General features: G+C 43.1%; 1 protein-coding gene across 3 annotated transcripts in view; it reads right to left on the reverse strand.

Annotated features, from left to right (window-relative positions):
* Positions 1-20,544, reverse strand: part of ENOX1 (ecto-NOX disulfide-thiol exchanger 1) — a 288,573-nt gene that overhangs the window by 85,587 nt on the left and 182,442 nt on the right. For all 3 annotated transcript variants that reach the window (XM_084767961.1, XM_084767960.1, XM_084767959.1), the window contains exon 10: positions 953-1,137. In XM_084767961.1, coding sequence (XP_084624087.1) covers positions 953-1,137 — 185 coding nt within the window. The remainder of the gene's footprint in view (positions 1-952; positions 1,138-20,544) is intronic.

The following is a 20,544-nucleotide window of genomic DNA, read 5'->3' on the forward strand; positions in this document are numbered from 1 at the left end:
ACAAATTCTAGAGTCCATCGCAGTCTGAGATTCTTCAACAAAAGCACAGCTTTTCATTCCTAAAGCTATGCAGCCCCAACTAAGGACTCACCCATTTCACCAGCACTCACTTCTTCGTGTGCGCGCGTGTGCACACATGTGTGTGCGTGTGTGTGCACGTATATGTTCCTGTGTACAGGTATATCTGTAAAATGTACATTCATGCATGTGGAGGCCTGAGCTCTATTTCTGATATCATTCCTCAGACAGCATTCATCTTGGTTTTGAAGACATGACCTAGCTAATGAGGCTGGCGAGCCAGCAAGCCCCACCCCTGCTCCTGTCTCTGCCTCCCCAGTGCTGGGACTGTAAGTGGAATCCTGCCGGAACACTCAGCTTTTTCTCATAGGTTCTGGAGACTGAATTCAGGTCATTAGACTTGCCTGGTCAGCACTCACAGACTGAGCCATCTCTCCAGACCCAACAATCAATCCTTCTACCTGACTAGACCATAAGTATATTCTTATGGTGTAAATTCATATATTCTCCATCCAGAGATGGAAAGAATAGAGTTTGTATTGAGCATAGCTTTCGTAAAGATCAGCTGTCAAGCTTTGAACTTAAAACATCTCTAAATTGTAAAACATGTTATTATAGTCAACAAGAATTTGATTGCATATCACGGACACACACAAACACACACACACACACACACACACACACACACACACACACACACACACACACTTTTTTAACCTCCTAAATCCTTGCCCTTCATTTCCTATCCTATCCCCGGGGTGACTCGCAGCAGATTTCCTTAGCTTGACTTTTCTCCAGGGTCTGGCTTTCACAAAGCCTTAGCACTCTCCTCTGCTGTGGACTTAGCTTGACGGTCATTCTTTCTCCTCCTTCAGCCTTCCATGCCCGCAGAGACGCACACAGCCCCACTCTCCCTGCAGCACGTGCCCCATACCTGCTGCATGCCCTGCAGGGTTTGCTGTAGGAACTGCAGCTGCTGGTCCTTGGTGAGGGTCTCTTCCGTCCGGAAGAGCTGCTCCTTCTCTTGCTTCAGCAGCTCCACCTCGTTCCTGTAGGCATCCAGCTGCCAGCGGAGACTGTCGTTCTCCTCTTTGAGGGCATAGGCCTGAGCCGCCAGGGCTGAAGGAAAAAAACACAGAGAGTTTGGGGAGTTACCTCCCTGCCCGGATTGGGGTGGCCTTTGGTGGGAAAGGAAGCCTCACCTAAGGTCGAGTTCACATCAACTCAGACAATAAGCGCTTATAGCTTTGCCCAGGTGCTCTTTGTTTAACTGTTTGGTAGACCGCATTAGGACTGACTTTGTGAGGATGGCTCCTCTCACAGGTTAGACAAATAATGTGAGCAAAAGCCCCGGAATCTCTTTAATCGATTCAACATTTCCTATCTTATATATGAATTCTTTCAATGGGCACAGGATTTATCGCTCAAAATTCCTACCTCTTGACCTCTCTCCCACAACCTGGACACCCTCATAATAAGCTGGTCTGCCATGCTCAGGGATGAGGATAGCCAGAATTCCTGGCAACCAGCATGCCTAGCGCTTGACTGTCCCCTCTCTGGCTCTGTGACTGCTCAGCTGCTTGGAGGGCGTCTTGCTTTCCAATAAGTGGCTGTTTCACAGGCTGAGGCATGCAGCAGCCTCCCAGGGGAGGAAAGAGCTGATAGGCACACTGCTCCTTCTTGCTCTACTGCCGGGACAAATTGCACAAATTGTTTTCGCTAACTGCTATCAGAATGGAAACCTAGTTCCACCTGCTTCACAAACAGATTAAAAGTCTTTTTTTTTCCCCTACAAGGCTGTGTAGTTATTCTGTTCCTCCCTGAAAGCTGAAAGCCTCAATGTGTTGATGCAGACTTAATTTATACAATTCCCCATCTCCTTTTCACTGAGAAATCCAAGGGGTTCACTCAGGGTCTCAGGCACCTCGAGGCTACAGAGACCCCTAAAGCGGAGTGAGTGATGGGTGGCATGAGACGAAGATGGCGTGGAGGAATCTGTCGCCCTGCCTCCATCTCCACGCTCTGTGGCTCCTGCAATATAACAACGGCTTGCCGGGCACTCCCACAGGAAAGCTCCCTGGATCGGGCAGGGCCTTCATCATTTAGACTAAGTCCCCTGAGTCACTCCATCAAGCCATGGGACCCAGAGCAGTGGATCACTTGTTTGCCTAAAGCAATGGAAACGGACTGCCAAGGCAGCCTCCAGGCAGGTATTCAATATATATATATATTTTTTTTTATTATATAATTTTTATTAATTTATTCAGATTACATCTAAATTGTTAACCCTTCACTTGTATCCTCTCGCACTTCTAACTGACACTGCTATGTCAGTCTTTGCGAGTTCGGTTCTTAACAACTATTCAAAAACAGTGTCTCCCCATTCTTTCAAGTAGCAGCCCACTGGTTCTCTCCCTTTATGGAAAAGCCATTCTCCACTGTTGAAAAGAAGAGAAAAGTATGATAGCACTTGCAAGGCTTAGTGCTAGAAATGTCTTCATGGATTTGACCTACTCTATGCAAAGGTGTAGTGTAGGGCCGTGTTCCCTGTTAAACTTGCAATTTCTCGTAACCTGGGGCCAGTCTGAGGTCAGCTAGCTACCTGTAGGCTCCATCCCGTGTATGGTGATCACAGAGCTTTAGGGAGGCACTCAGAGACCCCAGGCGAATTCTCTTCCCAAACATCAAACATCAAACTACGTTAATAACAGTTTTACCGTTAAGTGCTTTACAGCTTTCCGCTTTGCAGAAATGACAATCAACGTATAGTATGCACTGAAACAGTAATCAAACAGAACATGCAATTAACCAGGAAACTCCCAGCATCAAGCCATTAGGGATCAATTAGTCAGCAAGCATTTATTGCACGCTTCCTTATACCCAAGTCTGTCCTGGCATCTGAGATCACAAAAGAAAGCATGGACTATGTCACTTTTTGCAAGCTCTACGGAAATACAATAAAAAAGGCACACCTAAAAGGCAATTAAATGTATTCAAAGGAAGAAGGGATAGAATGATGTTTGGAATAAAATAGGTACTCAATAAATATTGATTGAATAAACAAATAAGCAAACATCAAGATATATATCAGGATTTAATAAAAAAAAAAAGAAAGAAGAATACAGATTGATTGAATAAAAATTTGTCTTGACAGCCTTATTCATAATAGCCAGAACATGGAAACAGCCTAAGTGTCCATCAGTAGAAGAATGGATAAAGAAACTGTGTTACATTTACACTATGGAATACTACTCAGCTACTAAAAGCAAGGAATTCCCGAAATTTGTGGACAAATGGATTGAGCTAGAAATGATCATAATGAGTGAGTTAACCCAGAAGTAGAAAGAGTTAAATGGTATATACTCACTTATATCTGCATACTAGCCCAAGGGGCATGTCCCATGAAAGTCTTCACTAACCAGGAAACTGGGACAGAGGGGAGGACATCCTATTGGGACTCTAGATGAGAGAAGCATGGGAGAATAGCAAAATAGAAGGATCCAGAGGGTCCTAGAAACCTACAAGTAGAACATTATGATAGGCAGATTTGGGCCCAGGGGTCCCGCTCAAACTATGGCACCAGCCAAGGACAATACAGACGGTAAACTTCAAACCCCTACGCAGATCTAGCCAATGGTCAAAACATTCTCCACAGTTGAGTGGAGAGTGGGATGTGACTTTCACACGAACTCTGGTGCCTCACCTTTGACCATGTCCCCTGGAGGGGGAGACCCGGTGGCACTCAGAGGAAGGACAGCAGGTTACCAAGAAGAGACTTGATACCCTATGAGCATATACAGGGGGAGGAGGTAATCCCCCTCAGTCACAGTCATAGGGGAGGGGAATAAGGGGAAAATGGGAGGGAGGGAAGAATGGGAGGATACAAGGGATGGGATAACCATTGAGATGTAACAAGAAAAAAAAAAAAGTTTATTTTGGAAGACGAGAGTCCTAGAAGCGGGGAAGGATCTCTGAGTGAGGAGCAAGAAGGTAAGCAAAGGCTCAGAAGAGACAGTTACAGGGAGACTGTTCCGCACAGTAATCAGAGACACTTGGGTTTTTTGTTGTTGTTGTTGTTTGTTTGTTTGTTTTGCCAAGTGCCTGCCTGGAAGCAGTAAGGAAAACATGGATCGTGGGAGAGGATAGTGGAGTTCAGACCCCACAGGCTGAGAACTGCTGAAGGTGTTTGGGGTAAGGGAGGGTGTGATGAAATTGCTGACTGAGGAAGATTAGTTTGGCAATGGTGCGTGGAATGTACTGGAGACTGGAGAAAATGAATAAGGGAACTTTGATTTGGGGCATACGGGTGTGCGAAGGCAGGGGCAGGAGCTTTGACACTTTGCATGGACGTATGAAACCAGAGCTTACCCAGGGGCATGGGGTGGTGCTTCCTAGCACTATGTAGCCCAATCTCAGATCTTGCCCATCGTTGGAGACACTGACTCCAGATAGGTGAGCTCAGCACTCCACAAGGCAATAGCTCTGAGGCATCACTTGCAAGAAGGATGTTGTGACATGGCAGAAATCACCAAAGATGCAGATGATAAAAAAAGTGTTGGCACTACATGAGCATGTTACTGCACTTAGTGGCATTCAAAGACACTTAAGCCATTTCCTTAGGAAGCTCTGTTTGGTCCCCCTTTCAATTCAGAGTGGCATTTTTATTATCATAACTGATAGCAGGTGTTTGTGAAGAAATCGATTAGTATGCAGGGATGAAAATTACATTTTCCAAATGAATTGCATAGTCTGCAAGATATGTTGAAATCTGTGTAGCAAAAGGCAGGCAGCTCTAAAGCGTGTGCCAGCAGCATTATTGAAATAAATCATCTGAACACAAATACATACAGGGAAAGCACCATGAATTATTGTAGGGATTGTCTTGTAAGCCTATCGGATGGTCCAACTGAGGGTACTTGGTCTTGTCTAGGCCATGGCCAGTGTGCGTGGCATGCTGGGGGCGTTCCTGGAACAGGAACGTGGTATTACTATGTTTAAAAAACAGGAAAAGGAAAGGAAACAGCAGTAACTCTCCCCACCCCTAAAAAATAATCAATACCATAACCAAGCCCATCAACATAGTTATAATGAGGGCACGTAACTGATTTGCCTTCCCAATTACATAATTTCAGGCTTAATATTTACAAAAAACCAAACTTGGTCATTCCCACGGTGGCAAGGTAGTTATTTTCTAAAAGGTGAGAAATTGGGCATTAACTTCATGTAATTTTAGGCCACCTGTTTCCTGTTTTAAAACATTCTTTGGAGTCACGCAGTGGCCCCACATGTACCCCTTTGTAAAAGTTGCCTGGAAGAGGCTGTGTTATGTTTCTTGGACGAGAACTCTGAAACAAGCAAAATCCCAATAATGCCCGTCAGCTTCTGATGTGTCACAAACCCAGAAACGTGAAAGGTCAACTCATTTTTCTTTATTTCTGCTTTAGTTTTTTTTTTTAAACTGGGACACTGTACTAAATTAAACAGTCTTGATAAATGTGTCACCAAGATTCTACAGTAAAATTTAACCTTAAGAGATAGTGCAAAAAGCCCACTATTCAAATAGGTGTAAGGATTAAAATGAATGACTTTCTGCCTCTGATAAGGGCATCCATAGAGTGTTCTGTATTACAAAAAACTTGACTATTTAGGAAGTGGTATCCATATGGATTATCAAATACAATTTTAAAAGGGATCCAACATAATACCCTATTTGTAAACCAACTATTTTAACACAACTAAACCGACTGTTGGCAATTTTAAAAGCACTATTGAGTCCAGTGGAACCTGTATTATTATCAGTTAGTTCTCCAGCCTACTATGTATTGAGAAACTAAGGCAAGGGGCCACACCATATACAGTTCAAGAAGGGTAGAAGTTGACACGCTTGAGTATTCATACTCACGGTATACTTTAGAAAATTCTGGATACTGGAATTGTCTAAAGCAAAAGAGCAATTAAAAACATTGGGAAGATACTGCTAAGCAAAAATCTGTTGCATTTGGAAAATTAGCATTCAACTAGTAAAACTTCCGAAGTGACAATGGTATGTGAAAATTGATCCAGAGATCAAATTGCATTGCTGAGAAAAAGGTTTAAAGGTATTACATGGCATCTCGTTGTACCCTTTACCAAATTCTATATAAACCATTATTTTCTATACTAATTATGGTCAAAGTGACCTCCTCCTCCATCGCCAGTATTACTTACTGGGTTTCCATGGGAACAGATAATGGCATGCTTAAATTCTTTAAGTAAATAATCTGGTGGAAGCCTTGAAATCTTTCTTTTACCAGCCTGAGCCAGCCTCAGGAAAATAATTAGCAATATATGAAAAATGTGAGTTATTTTGGGTTATGTCCCAGTAAGCTGACAGTGTGTTAATATCTTTTTCATGCTCAGGCAAGATGTAACTAAATAATAAAACGCTTTAACATATTGTTGCTAGCAAAAATCTGCACTTCTCCAGAACTGTTCGTCTTTGTGTCTTTGGGGAATGCTGGGTTTAACATTCTCTCTTTCTACTTTGCCAGTTGTTCTCCTGGAATGCTGGGAGGATGCGGCTAACCTGATTTCACTGGCTGCTGTCCAGGTAGGCAATTGTCCTTATATTCAAGGAGGCCGGGGTAGGCTGAAGGCTTGGGAGATAATCCTACAATATCCCAGAGCCTGCAGGGGCTCCCCTCTCTGTCATGACTTTGCCTTCTGATGCCTTAAGAAAGGGATGACGCTATGATCCAGTGACCTGGGGACTCTTCCATAAGTCTATCTGCTTTACTGTGTCAATCTTCCTGTGGGGTAGCTCAGGCCCCCATTGGCTGGTCTGTGACAGGGACCATTATAGTGTGCACCCAAACTCACGCTTTACTTTGCACAATGTAGCATTGCCCCCAAGGGCTGACCACGCTAGGAGGCGCACTGGACTGGTTCTTTTCTTTTTTAAAAAAAATTTATCCCAATCATAGCCCACTCCCTCTTCCTGGCCCCACCCTCCTTCGCTCTTTTCCTCTGCCCCCCCTGCCTCCCCTACTCCTCAGAAAAGCTCCCCCACCCCACCCCAGCACAGCAAGTCACATCTTGTTCCCTGTGGCCTGCTGAGGCACACCAGCTAGGGGAAGTGCTCGAAAAGAAGGCAACAGAGTCCACGTCAGAGACAGCATCTCTACAAGAAGACCAAGAGAGCCAACTCACCAGGACCCAGGGGACTTGAAACAGAGACTGAAACACCAACCAAGGACCACAGATGGACTGGACCTAGACCCCCTACACAGATGTAACCCATGGGCAACTTGATCTTCATGTGGGTCCCCTAGTAAGGGGAGTGGGGTCAGTGTCTGACACTGGACTGGTTCTCACCACTGGAATGCAAGCCAGGACCTGTCATGTCTCCTACACCGTCTGAGCTAGAAGAGGCTACTCTGTGACCAAAAATCAACTTTTTTTTTAAAGTCATGGAAATTGGAAACTTATATGACCTCCAGTGTTACCTTAACCTGATGCTCTTCAAATATTAGTGCCTATTACCTATTAGCATCTCCTTGCAGACTGAAACACTATTTCTGGGCCCTCTCTCAGGTTTGTAGTTTCAGGTGTCTGGGCTGAAGGGTGAACACTCCAGGTCACTGGGTGGTGCTAAGACACTGGTGCAGAGACCACATTTGGAAGCTCCTCTGCGGTCACCTGTTCACCTCCATCTCCTGAGCTAGCCTGGGCTATTCTGTTTGGACAGGTCCTTTGGAAAGAATCATACGCCTGGCTTGCTATTTTTGTTTTATTCCTTAGTGTTTTCCATCACTCTTTAGCCCCTTGCCTCACACCTGTGAAAGCCCAGCCCTCCCCAACACCTTCAGAACCCCTCTAGGAGTTAGGGGAGACTTGTACAAAAGGCAGCATTCTGTTTTTCTGCTCATACTCTTCCTCAGTCTCAGCAGTAGCTAAGGTCACAGTAGGAAGAGTGGCATGCAACTTCCAGGATGAGGGCTATAGCTTGGTGGAAGAGCACTTGCATTCTACTACAAATACCCAAAGGCAAACCCCAAACCTAGCCACAGCACGCACACACCCTCCGTGCTGTCTTCCCCACCTTTCACCCTCACGAGCCTGTGCTACAATGATTATCAGTCTATTTCATAAGTGTTAAGAACCATTGTTTCAGGGAGCCTGAGGTAGCCCAGCTGGCTAACAATGCAGAGTGTGGCTCTCCAGATGGCCAAGAGCCAGCTGACTGCTGACATCTGAGAAAGCTGGGAATGGGGGCTTGAAGGGAGTGGCTTGTTTGTAATGGAGGGGACATAGTCCACTCTGGCTGTTTGCAGGGAGTTAGTTCTGCTCCAGAGGCCTGGCTAAGAATACAGAGGGATGAGCCTAGTCTAAGGTGAACATCTATTTTTCCACAGGAGAAATCTGAGGGCAATCCATGCAGAAATTAATCTCAGCCCTCTGCAATCTGGAGCCCTGACGCGAGCCACATAGAAACCTCTCTGGTTTATCCCCTCTGTTCTCTATGAGGGCACAAGGATACTCATCACTCTCTAAGCTCACGGAGCCTTAGCAGTTAATGTGGCTTCCTTAATTGCGTCATCTCCAGAGGCTGATGCTAAATCCTGGCTCCTTAAAGAGCCTGAAGGTGACAAAGATTGTGTATCCATAGGAACTCACCCATCTGCTGCTGTCTCTGTGTCTGTGCCCCCAGTCAGAAAATAAAATGGCTGAAATCTTCTTCCCGAGGCCCTGAACTCCCAAAGATCTGTCCCCTGTTCTGCTGGTTATAATGGTAGATGAGGAAGGACCAAGCACAAGCACGCGCAACTCGATGGTGGCCTGGGCCCTGGGGCTGTTGTCATTTCCCCTGCCTCCTGGTGGCCAGGCACAGAGCAGGGGGTTGTAATGGGTTATCTGCCAAAAAAATCCAATCTTTTGCTACTGAGCGTCTCTTGGAGGGAGGCAGCAGAGTACAATCGGTCTGTTTTCAATAACACCTGTCTCCCACAGAAGCAGCGATCTTCCTCAAATTGCTCATGGAAATTCCTTATGCTACGTTTTTGCAGGATTATTATTATTACGGCTTAGCATTGACATAACACTTTATGTTTGCACTGTGTATTATCGTCTCCACATTAGCTATTATTAGGGAGAGCTAAACAGACGCACGAGGCAGTGTCTATTTCCATCTTTGTGTGAGGCCGGTGGAATAAGGGTAATTTGAGGAGCGCAGGTAAACTAGAGCCTGATATTATGGTGGCTTAAATGTGAGCCTGGAGATGCTTAGCGGCAGCAGGCGACTTGGAGGAAAAAAAAGTCTCAGTCCCTCCCTCATCTTAGCTCTTTCTAATGAAGAGCCCTGCAGCAGGGGCAGGCCTGTGAGGTGTGGCTGGGCTCCTGACACTGTTGACACTAAAACATCAGGTTTTACTACTTTTCCAATTATACTATTATCTTCTGCTGCCTGCCCCCAGCCTACACCTTTTTTTCCTCAGAGGAAAAGAAACAAAAGAAAGAGGCATGTTGACTTCCGACAGCAGGTGTCTGTTGTCAGCGATGCTGAGGGATGTGCTGGCAAGTCAGAGCAGCAAACCAGAGTCCTCAGGATGAGAGAAGGGGTGACAGTGGCAAGCCCAATGGAGTGCCACTCTAGGCTGAGCTGGGGGCTCTCATCACAACTGTCCTGACCTCAGGGACTCACAGGAAGGAGAGCTGAGAAGTGAGCGAGCCATCTCGGCACGGCTCTCCTTACAGTGGCTGGTGGCTGGAGGAGGGGACCGGCTGTTGCTTCACTGAGAGCTGGAGAGGAAGCAGAAGTGACGTAGGAGCGTAGAGTGGGAACTGACTTAACAAGGACTCAGTGGACTCCAGAAGGATGTGCGTAGGGGCATGGGCAAGGCCAGTGAGGAACGGGCAGGCCTTCCTAACTTGAGTCTGCCGGGCATACTTGTAGCCACTCAGCCAACCCACAACTGCCTCACTTGGCTGAATTTCCTTCATGAATCTTCCCTGCTGAAAGGCACCATTTTTCTTTTCCCTATGCATGCTACACACACACATACACACTGATAATAATAATAATAATAATAAATGATGATGATGATGATGAATACCATTTTCCCGAGAAGCACAGGCAGGCACACAGGCATCTGCCCTGGTGGTCCACCAGCCCTCTGAGCCTCTTCTTAAGTTCTGCTTTAGGAACCTAATTAGCTCTAGCTTAGCCCAGTCCAGCCACAACAGCTTTGAGAAAGGACCTCCTCCTTCCACGTACAGTCTTACCCCCCTTTTCCACAGAGTACGGTAAGAACTGTCACCTTGGTGTAGCAGGATAGGGGCAGCCGAAGCCTAATGTGACCTATGGAATGTTCTGCCAGTCTTGGCTTCATTAGTTCTTGGCCCCTCATTTCTTTTAGCCCCTCCTTATGGCATTTCTGGCAGGAAAAGAACCTTGTCTCAGTGTAAGGCACCAGCCATGGCCTTTGAGGCATCTCTGCCTTCTGTGGCACGCTCCCACATTTCCTTAATTTCTTTTCTGTTCTACCCTGGATGCTACTTGTGCCTCTTCTGTTATACTGTGACTGAGTGTTTCCATGAATCCTCCAGGCTAGCTTTCCAAAACATATTCTCTGATCCCTACACACTGTCTTGTAATATTTTTCTTAGCAGCTGTCCTCCCTACCTTAGTTGGCTTCTGGTTCTCACTGAGGTCAGACTGAACTCCTAGATCTAATCACCCATGAATCCCAGCCTTTGGCCTGGCCTATGCCACAGAAAAGGAGGCCCCACTCAGGTGTGGGCAAGCTCTTCCCAGGCCGTTCACAAGCAGCAAAGGGTCTCCCCATAAACTGAATGGCATACTTGCTTTCCTCTCGGACCACCAACACAGGGAAACAGTCTTGTGTTCTAGAACGGAGTGAAGGCAGCAGGAACTCTGGCCCTGACCTGAAGGGGGCCTTTCTCTGCTGGACCATCCTGCTTCCTTCAGGCAGCCTTCCCTGCACTGATGAGCGCACACTCTGGATGTGCCTGGTGTAGGCAATTCTTGACCTGAGCCTTGCAAACTAGACCAGCACTACTTCCTCTCTGCTCTCTTTCCTTTGGCCCAGTCACTTCCTGTCAGTCACACATACTGATCTTTGGTTTTAGTCTCTCTCATACACTGCTAACTTGCCTCTTTCTTTCCTATCCCATACATGACAAATCGCCACCAACCCTCATGATACAGGCCCTGTCCCCATCCTTTGTACCTCAGAATCACCTGGGGAGTGTTTTAATAACAGACAACTGGGCAATAATCCAGGACATGGGTATGTGAACCAGGTTCCCTCGGTGATTCCTGTGTGCAGCCCAGACTGGGATGTTCATTTATAGTTTCTGTTTATACCTTCTGCTATTACAGTGCAAGGTATTTTCAGCTTGCCATAAATCCTTTTTTATTGATTCTTTCCCCTAATCTTATTTAAGAAAACTAAGCGAGAGCTCATGCTGCCTTTAAGAAAGCTCATGGCTGGAGAAGGGACACCATTTGGCAAGCTATCTCTGAAACAACACAAAGCTGCATGCCGGAGTCTGACTTGGTCTGGCTCCGTTATTTCCCTCATGCTGGTCAGCACTTCACTGGGGACCGATTCTCAGTCTTGGCCGCTCCTTTTCTCAACTGTTCTAATGCTTTTGCCAGTGGAATGACATCCTCATCAACACAGCCTCCAGGTGAGCCCAGCCGGCCTCAAGCTCACGAAGTGGGAAGTCTATGCAGTATTAGAACACTGGGTATTGCGTTCGCATAGACGGCTCTGGTTTAAAGAGTTTCAATAGCATCCTCTCACTTCCTGTTTCCCAAGGCTGGAGTGTGAGTGCCCTAGAAACGTGACATGGGCAACTCAGTCCGCATCTTCTCTGGATCCCTGGGCAGGAAAAGCATCATGTCAGCATGTGCTTTACAGACCATGGCTGGATGTCTACATTCCAGCAGCTTTTTTTTTTGTCCATTGAAGAGAAAAGTTCAAACATTAAAAGCTTTTTTATATGGAGCACGCTAACCTTCCTCACATCCTTACCCAGGCAGTTTTTTGCTTTGCTCATTAAAATGATTTGTTTTGAGTTTCTGATGAGTATAATTTTTCAGGTACTAATGTTTTATTCTCACCAGCAGCTCCTCGCCAGGGCCCTTGCAAATGCTGAATCCCCAGTTCAGTGCTATTAATCACACACTAAACACTTTTAAACGGTGATACCTTTTTCTAATTGAGAAATAGAGCTGTTTTGGCAAGTTTATTAGGTGACCTTGATTAAATTAAAGAGGTCAGGGATGGAACAGGCTTCAACCATAGTCAATGATATTTTTTTAAAAATGACTTCCTTCCAATTAAGCAGGAATTAGCATGAAATATTTTGTTTCTGAAAGGTTAAAAGAATTCCTTGGAGGAGGCAGTTCTCTTGTTGCTCGCTACTTATTGAACACGAGAGAGAAAGTCCTGTGAAGAGCTTCCTATAAAGCGCTTTGTTAACACAGTGCTGATGGTCTGGCATCAATTATAATATTCCATAGGAGCCCAAATGTTACATAGCAGGGGCAGAAAAAAAGTCCAATTTGAATGTTAATTTCTATTTAAAAAACCCAAGGACCTAGCAACTTTCACACAAACACACATACACAGACACACAGACACACACACACACACACACACACACACACACACAGACACACACACACACACGCCAAGATGTATATTTCATCTGCAGAAATTTCAACCTAGTTCTAATTACTGTTCTTTCTCTTGGCTTTGTCCTTTACCTTTCCATATTTCCTCAGGCTTTAATGACCTGAAAGGATATCTCATTTTTTTCTGCCCTAGAGAGTTACACATGGAATCTCTGATACACAATTAGGAACGCAGAATTCCATAGAGACAGGGAGAAGTAGTTTGGGGGACCATCTAGTACTTCTGAGGAGCGGTGGTCATGAGAAAGGATGCATTTCTCTGTACCTCCATCCTGTTGTTCCTTCAATATTGGAGGCCAATTGTCATGGACTCTATGTAGGAGAGGGCCACTGATAGGTTAGGGATAGAGAACACGGTGGGGACAAGACGGGAACCTCAGTAGGTAAAGTGATTGCCTTGTAAACATGAGGCTCTGAATTTGATCTCAAAAGATCTATGTTAAAAAAAAGCAAAACAAGCAACCTAACAGCTAGGTATTAGAGTACGTGCTTGTAACCCCTGCACTGGGAGAGAGATAGACAGTTGGATCCTTGGATTTAAATGGCCAATCAGCCCAGCCTACTCAGTGAGATTTGGGCCAGTGGAGGAAGCGTGGGGTGGGCTGGTGTTGCAGGGGGCAAACAAACCAAAATGGATGGTACCTGAGGACCAACAGTCAAGGTTGCCCTCTGGCCTCCACATGTACACATAAACAGAGTAGAGGGAGGGGACTTTGAAGATTGACACCAAGTCTCAGACATCAGACTTGGGACAATTAACAAAACCTTCCTGAGGTCTCCGGGTCCTTTTCAGAAAAAAAAAAAAAGAAAGAAAGAAAGAAAGAAAATATGGTATAAGAAAATTATAGTCTTTGCTTTCACTTTTGGCTCAAAGTGAAGAACGAAAATTATACCCCCAAGAGATGAGAAATTAGCTCCTCCTAGTTGTAGTGTCTTTTCTATGCCACAAGCCTCCCCAACTGCCTACTGTGCACAACGCTGCGCATCTGATGACAATGGTCCTGTGAGCGGCGCGTGGGCGATATGCTCTCCAGTCTCAGAACTGCTCACCCCATCAGCTTACAGCACACAAAAGTGTACTTTTTTCCCTCAGGCTCACAGAGTTGAGAGGAGCAGCCTTTTTTTTTTCTTTCTCTCATTACTCCCTATTCTTTACATCAAGGTTTCTTTGCTGGTTTTTGGCAGTAGCTGAGTGAACAGCAAGAGGTGACTGTGTGAATCTAGGACCCAATGCCATTCTAGGAAAAGGAGGACTGACAACAGGCTGTGAGGATTTTCTAGAATTTACAAGCAATACTTTCACTTCGGGGACTGGGTCTTAATTAATTAGTCTTATAAGACTTTAGTAATTTCCCCTTTAATCTGGCACTTCCAGACAAAAGCCAAGGTCCCAGATACATTGTAAGTATTCGGTGAATGTTGTTAAATTTGTCACTGCTTTGTATTGTGGTGACGCTTAGGAGAATTCACAGAGGCAAAGAGCAAAGGCCAAAAAAAAGGGATAGTTTTAGGAATTACACAAAGTATACCAGAAGAATCTGGTATGAAGATAAAGATTAGCCAAATATAATACAGTTTGAGCCTCACAACTTATAATTACAATAACTTAACAAGCCCCACTATTGACCTTTTATATTTATTAAGCAATTCAACTTATTGTAGGGGGGGATAAAAAACTCAATTTTGGTCTTTATTAAATTCAGAATATTGAGGAAAGAGGAAACATACTGCTTTCAAGACCTGCTCCAGAGCCAGCCACCCCTGAGTGTGGAAACTGTGGTAAGGCTGATATTGCCATGTTCGCTCTCCCTCACGCTTTTATTCTTTATATAGTTAGAGGCATAGCTCATAAAGAAAAGTCCTGGGAGCAGGGAAACGGGGAGAGGCACACTTCAATAAGTCCTGAAATTAGATGTGGAGTCAATACACTGATCGTCTTGTGGGCTCTCCCAGGCCCTGGGGGTGCAGAGAAAATGGGGAATACAACAGGAAGTCAAAGAGCTGATATTGCAGCTTAGATCAATCATTGAGTGTGTGCTCATGTTAGGAGAGAAGTATCATTATTTTTCCCTTTATTACTTTGGAGAGTTAGGTAATGGAGAACATTCTCTCTCTCTCTCTCTCTCTCTCTCTCTCTCTCTCTCTGTGTGTGTGTGTGTTTCATTCATTCCCAGCATTTCTTCAAATGATTTTTTTTGTTTTTGTTTTTTCTGTCTATAAGCAAATAGCAGTCTCTCTCAGGAAAAGATTGTGCCAACTTCCTGAATAGTTATTCTTGTTGGACTGGGCTTAAGAACAGTTTTCTGGGTGCACTGCCTATACTGAAGCAGATCTCTAGGCACCAGAAAACAGAGAAAATGATGAGAAGACTACACATCTGCTCCATTTAGTTTTCCCTGGCTTTGAACGCGACAAACATCTCCAGTCCTTTTTGTCTTCCGGTGACGTGGGGTTTAATGTCCATAGAAAGCACTCATATCCTTACTTAGCTTTACTTGGGTCCTAATTCTTATAACAGGAATAAAGGTCGGGGGGAAGGAGCCTGGAGTCTGTTCTGGGGCTCACAGGCAAGCTCACTGTGGGAAGTTAAACGTGCAAAGCCTCCAACCTAACTGAGGGAAGGCAATTCATCAAACATCTGCCATCTCATACTAGTGGCCATTTCTTTTATCTGACAAACTGGATATGATCCAGTGGTGATACCTCAAGAGCATTAAATTTACCGTAGATACTCCCAGAAATTTAAAATTATTATTAACACATAAAATATTTACATTACGGAACCGGTAACATGTGATGCTCTTCATGTCTATAACACTTTGGGACAGCAGAGGTGATTGTTGACTCTACTTCCTGCCGGCAAAGGTGTTAGCAGAGAGGGAAGCTTAGACTTCAGGGTTGTTGAAATGTGTAACTGTTCCATCATCTCTGATGTGTTCACCTCTTCCATACCAGTTACAGTATTCATAGCCAGGTTTTTGGTTTTGTTTTGTTTTAAGAGAACTCTGAATCCTTTTGTCGTTGGCTGTAGCTTTCTATGAACCTTCTTTCTGAAAGCTCTACCCTTGCCCCCGCAGCCCTGAGTATGATGTCTGGCTCACGTTTCGCTAACTTTTCTTGATTCAGAATTTTAAAGTTAGTGTTTCTCATAGAATTATTAAGACAACACAACATTGTGGAAGTACACACAGAATAAAATACAAAAATCTTTTATAATTAAAAAAAATCACAGTATAATCTGTTTACAGTTACACTAAGTCTTCTTACCCATTTCCTTATAGATCACATAACATATAAATTGTGAATACAGCACATACATAGGGACATATTTGGAATTGTTCAATATGCCATTTTGTAATTGCTTTTGTGACTTAGCAACTATACTGAGAACCTTCTATTGTGCCCTTTAAAAATCTCTAAATCATGATTCTTTTCCCAAATCTGATCTGATTTATCATTAACCAATAGTCTATTATAGTATATATAAGAGTATAATGAGATATTTAAAAACATTTGAAAGTAATTCTGGGAAATGAAAATGTATACAACTTATCAGAAGATGGAAAGATCTCCCATGCTCATGGATCAGGAGGATCAATATAGTAAAAATGATCATCTTATCAAAAGCCATCTACAGATTCAATGCAATTTCCATCAAAATTCCTACACAATTCTTTACAAACCTTGAAAGATCAATTTTCAACTTCATATGGTAAAATACAAAACCGAGAATGGCTACAATAAAAGATCTTCCATAGGAATCTCCATCCCAGATCTCAAGCTGTACTGTAGAGCAACAGTAACAAAACAGCATTGAAATAGCATAGAAATAGGCTGGCTGATCAGTGAAATGAAAGACCCAGAAATAAAACCACATACCTATGGACACTTGATTTTTGACAAAGAAGCCAAATCCATACAATGGAAAAAAGATAGCATCTTCAACAAATGGCGCTGATCTCACTGGATGGATACATGTAGAAAAATGCAAATATAGCCATATTTATCAGCCTGCACAAAACTAAAGTCCAAATGGATAAAAGACATCATAAAACCAGCCACACTTAATCTGTTAGAAGAAAGAATGGGTAAGAGCCTTGAACTCATTGGTACAGGAGACAACTTCCTGAACAGGGCACAAACAGCTCAGGCTCTAAGATCAACAATTAATAAATGGGACCTCATGAAACTAAAAGCTTCTGTAAGGCAAATGATACTATCAACAGAACAAGACGACAGCCTACAGACTGGGAAAAGATCTTTATCAACCCTACATTCAACAAACAGCTAATATCCAAAATATATTAAGAACTCAAGACATTAAACACCATCAAACCAAATAACCCAATTAAAAATGGGATGCAGAACCAAACAGAGAATTCTCAACAGAGGAATATCAAATGGCTGAGAAACACTTAAAGAAATGTTCAACATCCCTAATCATCAGGGAAATGCAAATCAAAACGACTCTGAGATTCCATTTTACACCCATCAGAATAGCTAAGATCAAAAATTCAAGTGACAGCATGTGCTGGTGAGGATGTGGACAAAGGGGAACACTCTTCCACTGCTGCTGGGAGTACAAACTTGTACAATGCCTTTGGAAGTTAATCTGGCACTTTCTCCAGAAATAGGGAATAATTCTACCTCAAGACCCACCCATACCACTCCTTGGCATATACCCAAAAGATGCTCTATCACACAACAAGGACATTCGCTTAACTATGTTCATAACAGATTTATTCGTAATAGCCAGAATCTGGAAACAACTTAGATGTCCTTTAGCCAAAGAATGGATAAAGAAACTGTGGTACATTTACACAGCGGAATACTACTCAGTTATTAAAAACAAGGACATCAGGCAAAAAGAGGGAGCTAGAAAAGACCATCCTGAGTGAGGTGACCCAGATCCAGAAAGACATACATGGTATACACCCACTCATAAGCAGATATTTGCCACATAATACAGGATAACCACACTACAATAACAGAGATTAGTGCACCAACCAAGGACCATGTAGACCTAGACTCTCTGCTCAGATGCAGTACATTGGCAACACAGTCTCCTTGTGAGTCCCACAATATGAGGAGAAGAGACTATTTCTGACATGGACTCTGGTCCCCCAGTGTTGATCACTTCCCTCTGGCAGGGCAGTCTTGCCAGGCCATAGAGGAAGAAGATACAGGTAGTACATATGTGACTTGATAGGCTGAGGTCAGATGTTAGGGAAGGAGTGCTCTCCTTTCTGAGGACTAAGGGATGGAGGGAGAGGTGATGAGAGAGGCAGGGTGGGGTCAAGAGGCAATGAAGGAGGGGGCTACAATTGGAATGTAAAGAATTCAGACTGCAGAACATGCAAGCAACTTATATTGCTAATCCCACTACATGGGAATAGCTCTGAAACTGGCTGAAACATGAATGTCTGTGCATAGTCAAGGCTTCTTGTTGTTCACAGAATCCCAGTGAGTTATTATTGGATGCCATTATTTGCATGGCATGAATGACAACTTACAGATGTCTTTCTTCTGCCCATACAAAGAACAGAGAACCAGCCTTAATTGTTCTGTGCATCCTGCACACCTCATACATTTATAATTTTAGGACTGTATAATGCTTGTGAGAAATTATGTTTTCAAAACAAAAGAAATGGACACTGATGCTGGATCAGACCTGACAGGATTCATTCTTCTCAGCATGCTGGACACTGACATCCTGCATCCTTCAAGTTCTAGCACCAAGTGCTTCAATTACTGTTCCTCATCAGAACAGGGCAGCTCCCAGGACAGCTTGGAAGAAAGCTTCTGATCCCAAATTGGTCCAACATTTTAGACTGTCCTACACAGGACTCCACTTAAGCCTGGACTTTCTTAATATTTAGAAACTGGACCACAAATGCTATTTCTAGTTTGTTTAACCATTTTCCCCAATTTTATTTGGGTTCCTACAAAGGTACTATTTGTCCCAAATCAGCCTGAATGAACCTCAAGAGAACAATGCCCCTTTCCCTTAAGGGGAGTTGGGTAGGTTTTTGGTTGCTTTCTTGGGCTACAGATGTTTATTTTCTTTAAGAGTTGGTTATAAGTTATTATTGGTCTTATTAAGAGCGATAACAAGGTTGGACTCAGGGAGTCTCTCTTTTCCTTTATCTTTTTTTCTTAGGTTTGGAGATAGGGGCTGAAAAGAAAGAAGGGGGATATAGAAATATATAGGGATGAAGGACAAAAAGTAGATTATACAATCTACTCCTCAACTTAAGGCCTTAATTGTTACTCACACGGTTATTTTTAATTCATTGGTATATAATTTTGTATGTTAATGCAAAGTAAGTTTAATTTTGATACATTGATATAGAATTCAAATTTAAAATTATTCTTTACATTTTATATATATATATTTCTATTCAAATATGTGGTATTGTACCCATATAACTCAAGTATAATTCAAGGTTTACTGCTAATACTTTGAAAGTGCTATTGCAGGCTGTTTAGGATAAGTAAGTTATATAAGTTAATTATTAGTTGATCAAATCATGGTCATGTCAATTACTATTCTATTTTTAATTACGGGAATACATCATAGGTATAACAGATAGATATGATTCTATAGATAGATAAGGAAAAATAGATAAGGTCTTCAAAAACCTCAGAAACCTACATAATACAACATTTAAAGATGTTTCTATTATTTTAAAAAGTCTTTGACAATATGACAGGTTAATTCCTGGCAACACCCAGCATATCTCAAAGAAGATGATGAACATCAAAGAACCTCCTTCTGGAGATGGCTTCAAATGTGGCAAACCAGGCTCGGAGCAAAATTTTCTCCTTTCGGCCACAGACAGAATTCTGCCTAAAAGTGGACAAGCTTGTATGCAGACAGAGTCGATGGCCAAATTCTGCCAAGACAGGATAAGAAAGTCCTCAATAGTTCCTGCTTCACAAACATGTCTGTCAGATATATTGGACCAGAAGGCTGAAGATGATGCTCCAACATTATAGAGTTTTGGGTGACTGTTCCGGCAACAAACTGTCTCTGTCATTTTTTTTTTTCATTTTGGAAGCTGCTAACCTGCACTTCCTATTTACTCAGGTAATTAATTTTATTCCTTCTAAAGTCTCTGATGTAGTTGAAGACTCGATAGTTTTGTTTCACAATTAGGCTTAGTTGTTTAGGGGTTAAGATACTTTTAGGTCTAGATAGATATTTTAAGTTTATAGAGATGAAATATGATAGATATTGATTTATATTCAGAATTTTAGACTCATCAAGAAAGGAAGGATGTTTTCTTCAAGGTTGCCAAATACAAATGGCCAAAACACTATGAATGTAACATTTATATAATTGCTGAGTGTTTTGTGGTTCTTCTTGCTGTATGTAGTTTATTGTATGTATGTGTAATAATATAAATGTATACGTAAAAAAAGAAAAAGAAAAAAGAAAATAAAATGTATACAACTGCTTTAAGCTGTGATGACTCAACATGCCCCAAGTGGAAATCCAGGGTTTTGGACGACAGGAGCTGTAGAGTCAGGAAGAGCTGCCTGTAGGACTTACAATGTCCTGCCTGACGTACTGTAGTTAATACTCTGTCTTGTGACGGCTGCCTCAGACATGTTTCTTTCGACTTTTCTGCTAATGATTGGAGTTTAAACAAAAAACTTCCTTCCTTAAAACCTTCTCCAGAGGGCTGACATAGTGTGTTCTGAAACTGGGATGCACGGCCGTTGACCATGTGTCTGTTCCAAGGGTCAAAACTATTCAATGGCATGAAAGAGAAGTATCTCAAAGCCACGGAGAAGCTTCGTAGAATAACAACGTGCAG

Source organism: Acomys minous (assembly GCF_964271855.1).
Source record: "Acomys minous genome assembly, chromosome: 18".
In the NCBI taxonomy this organism is placed as follows: domain Eukaryota; kingdom Metazoa; phylum Chordata; class Mammalia; order Rodentia; family Muridae; genus Acomys; species Acomys minous.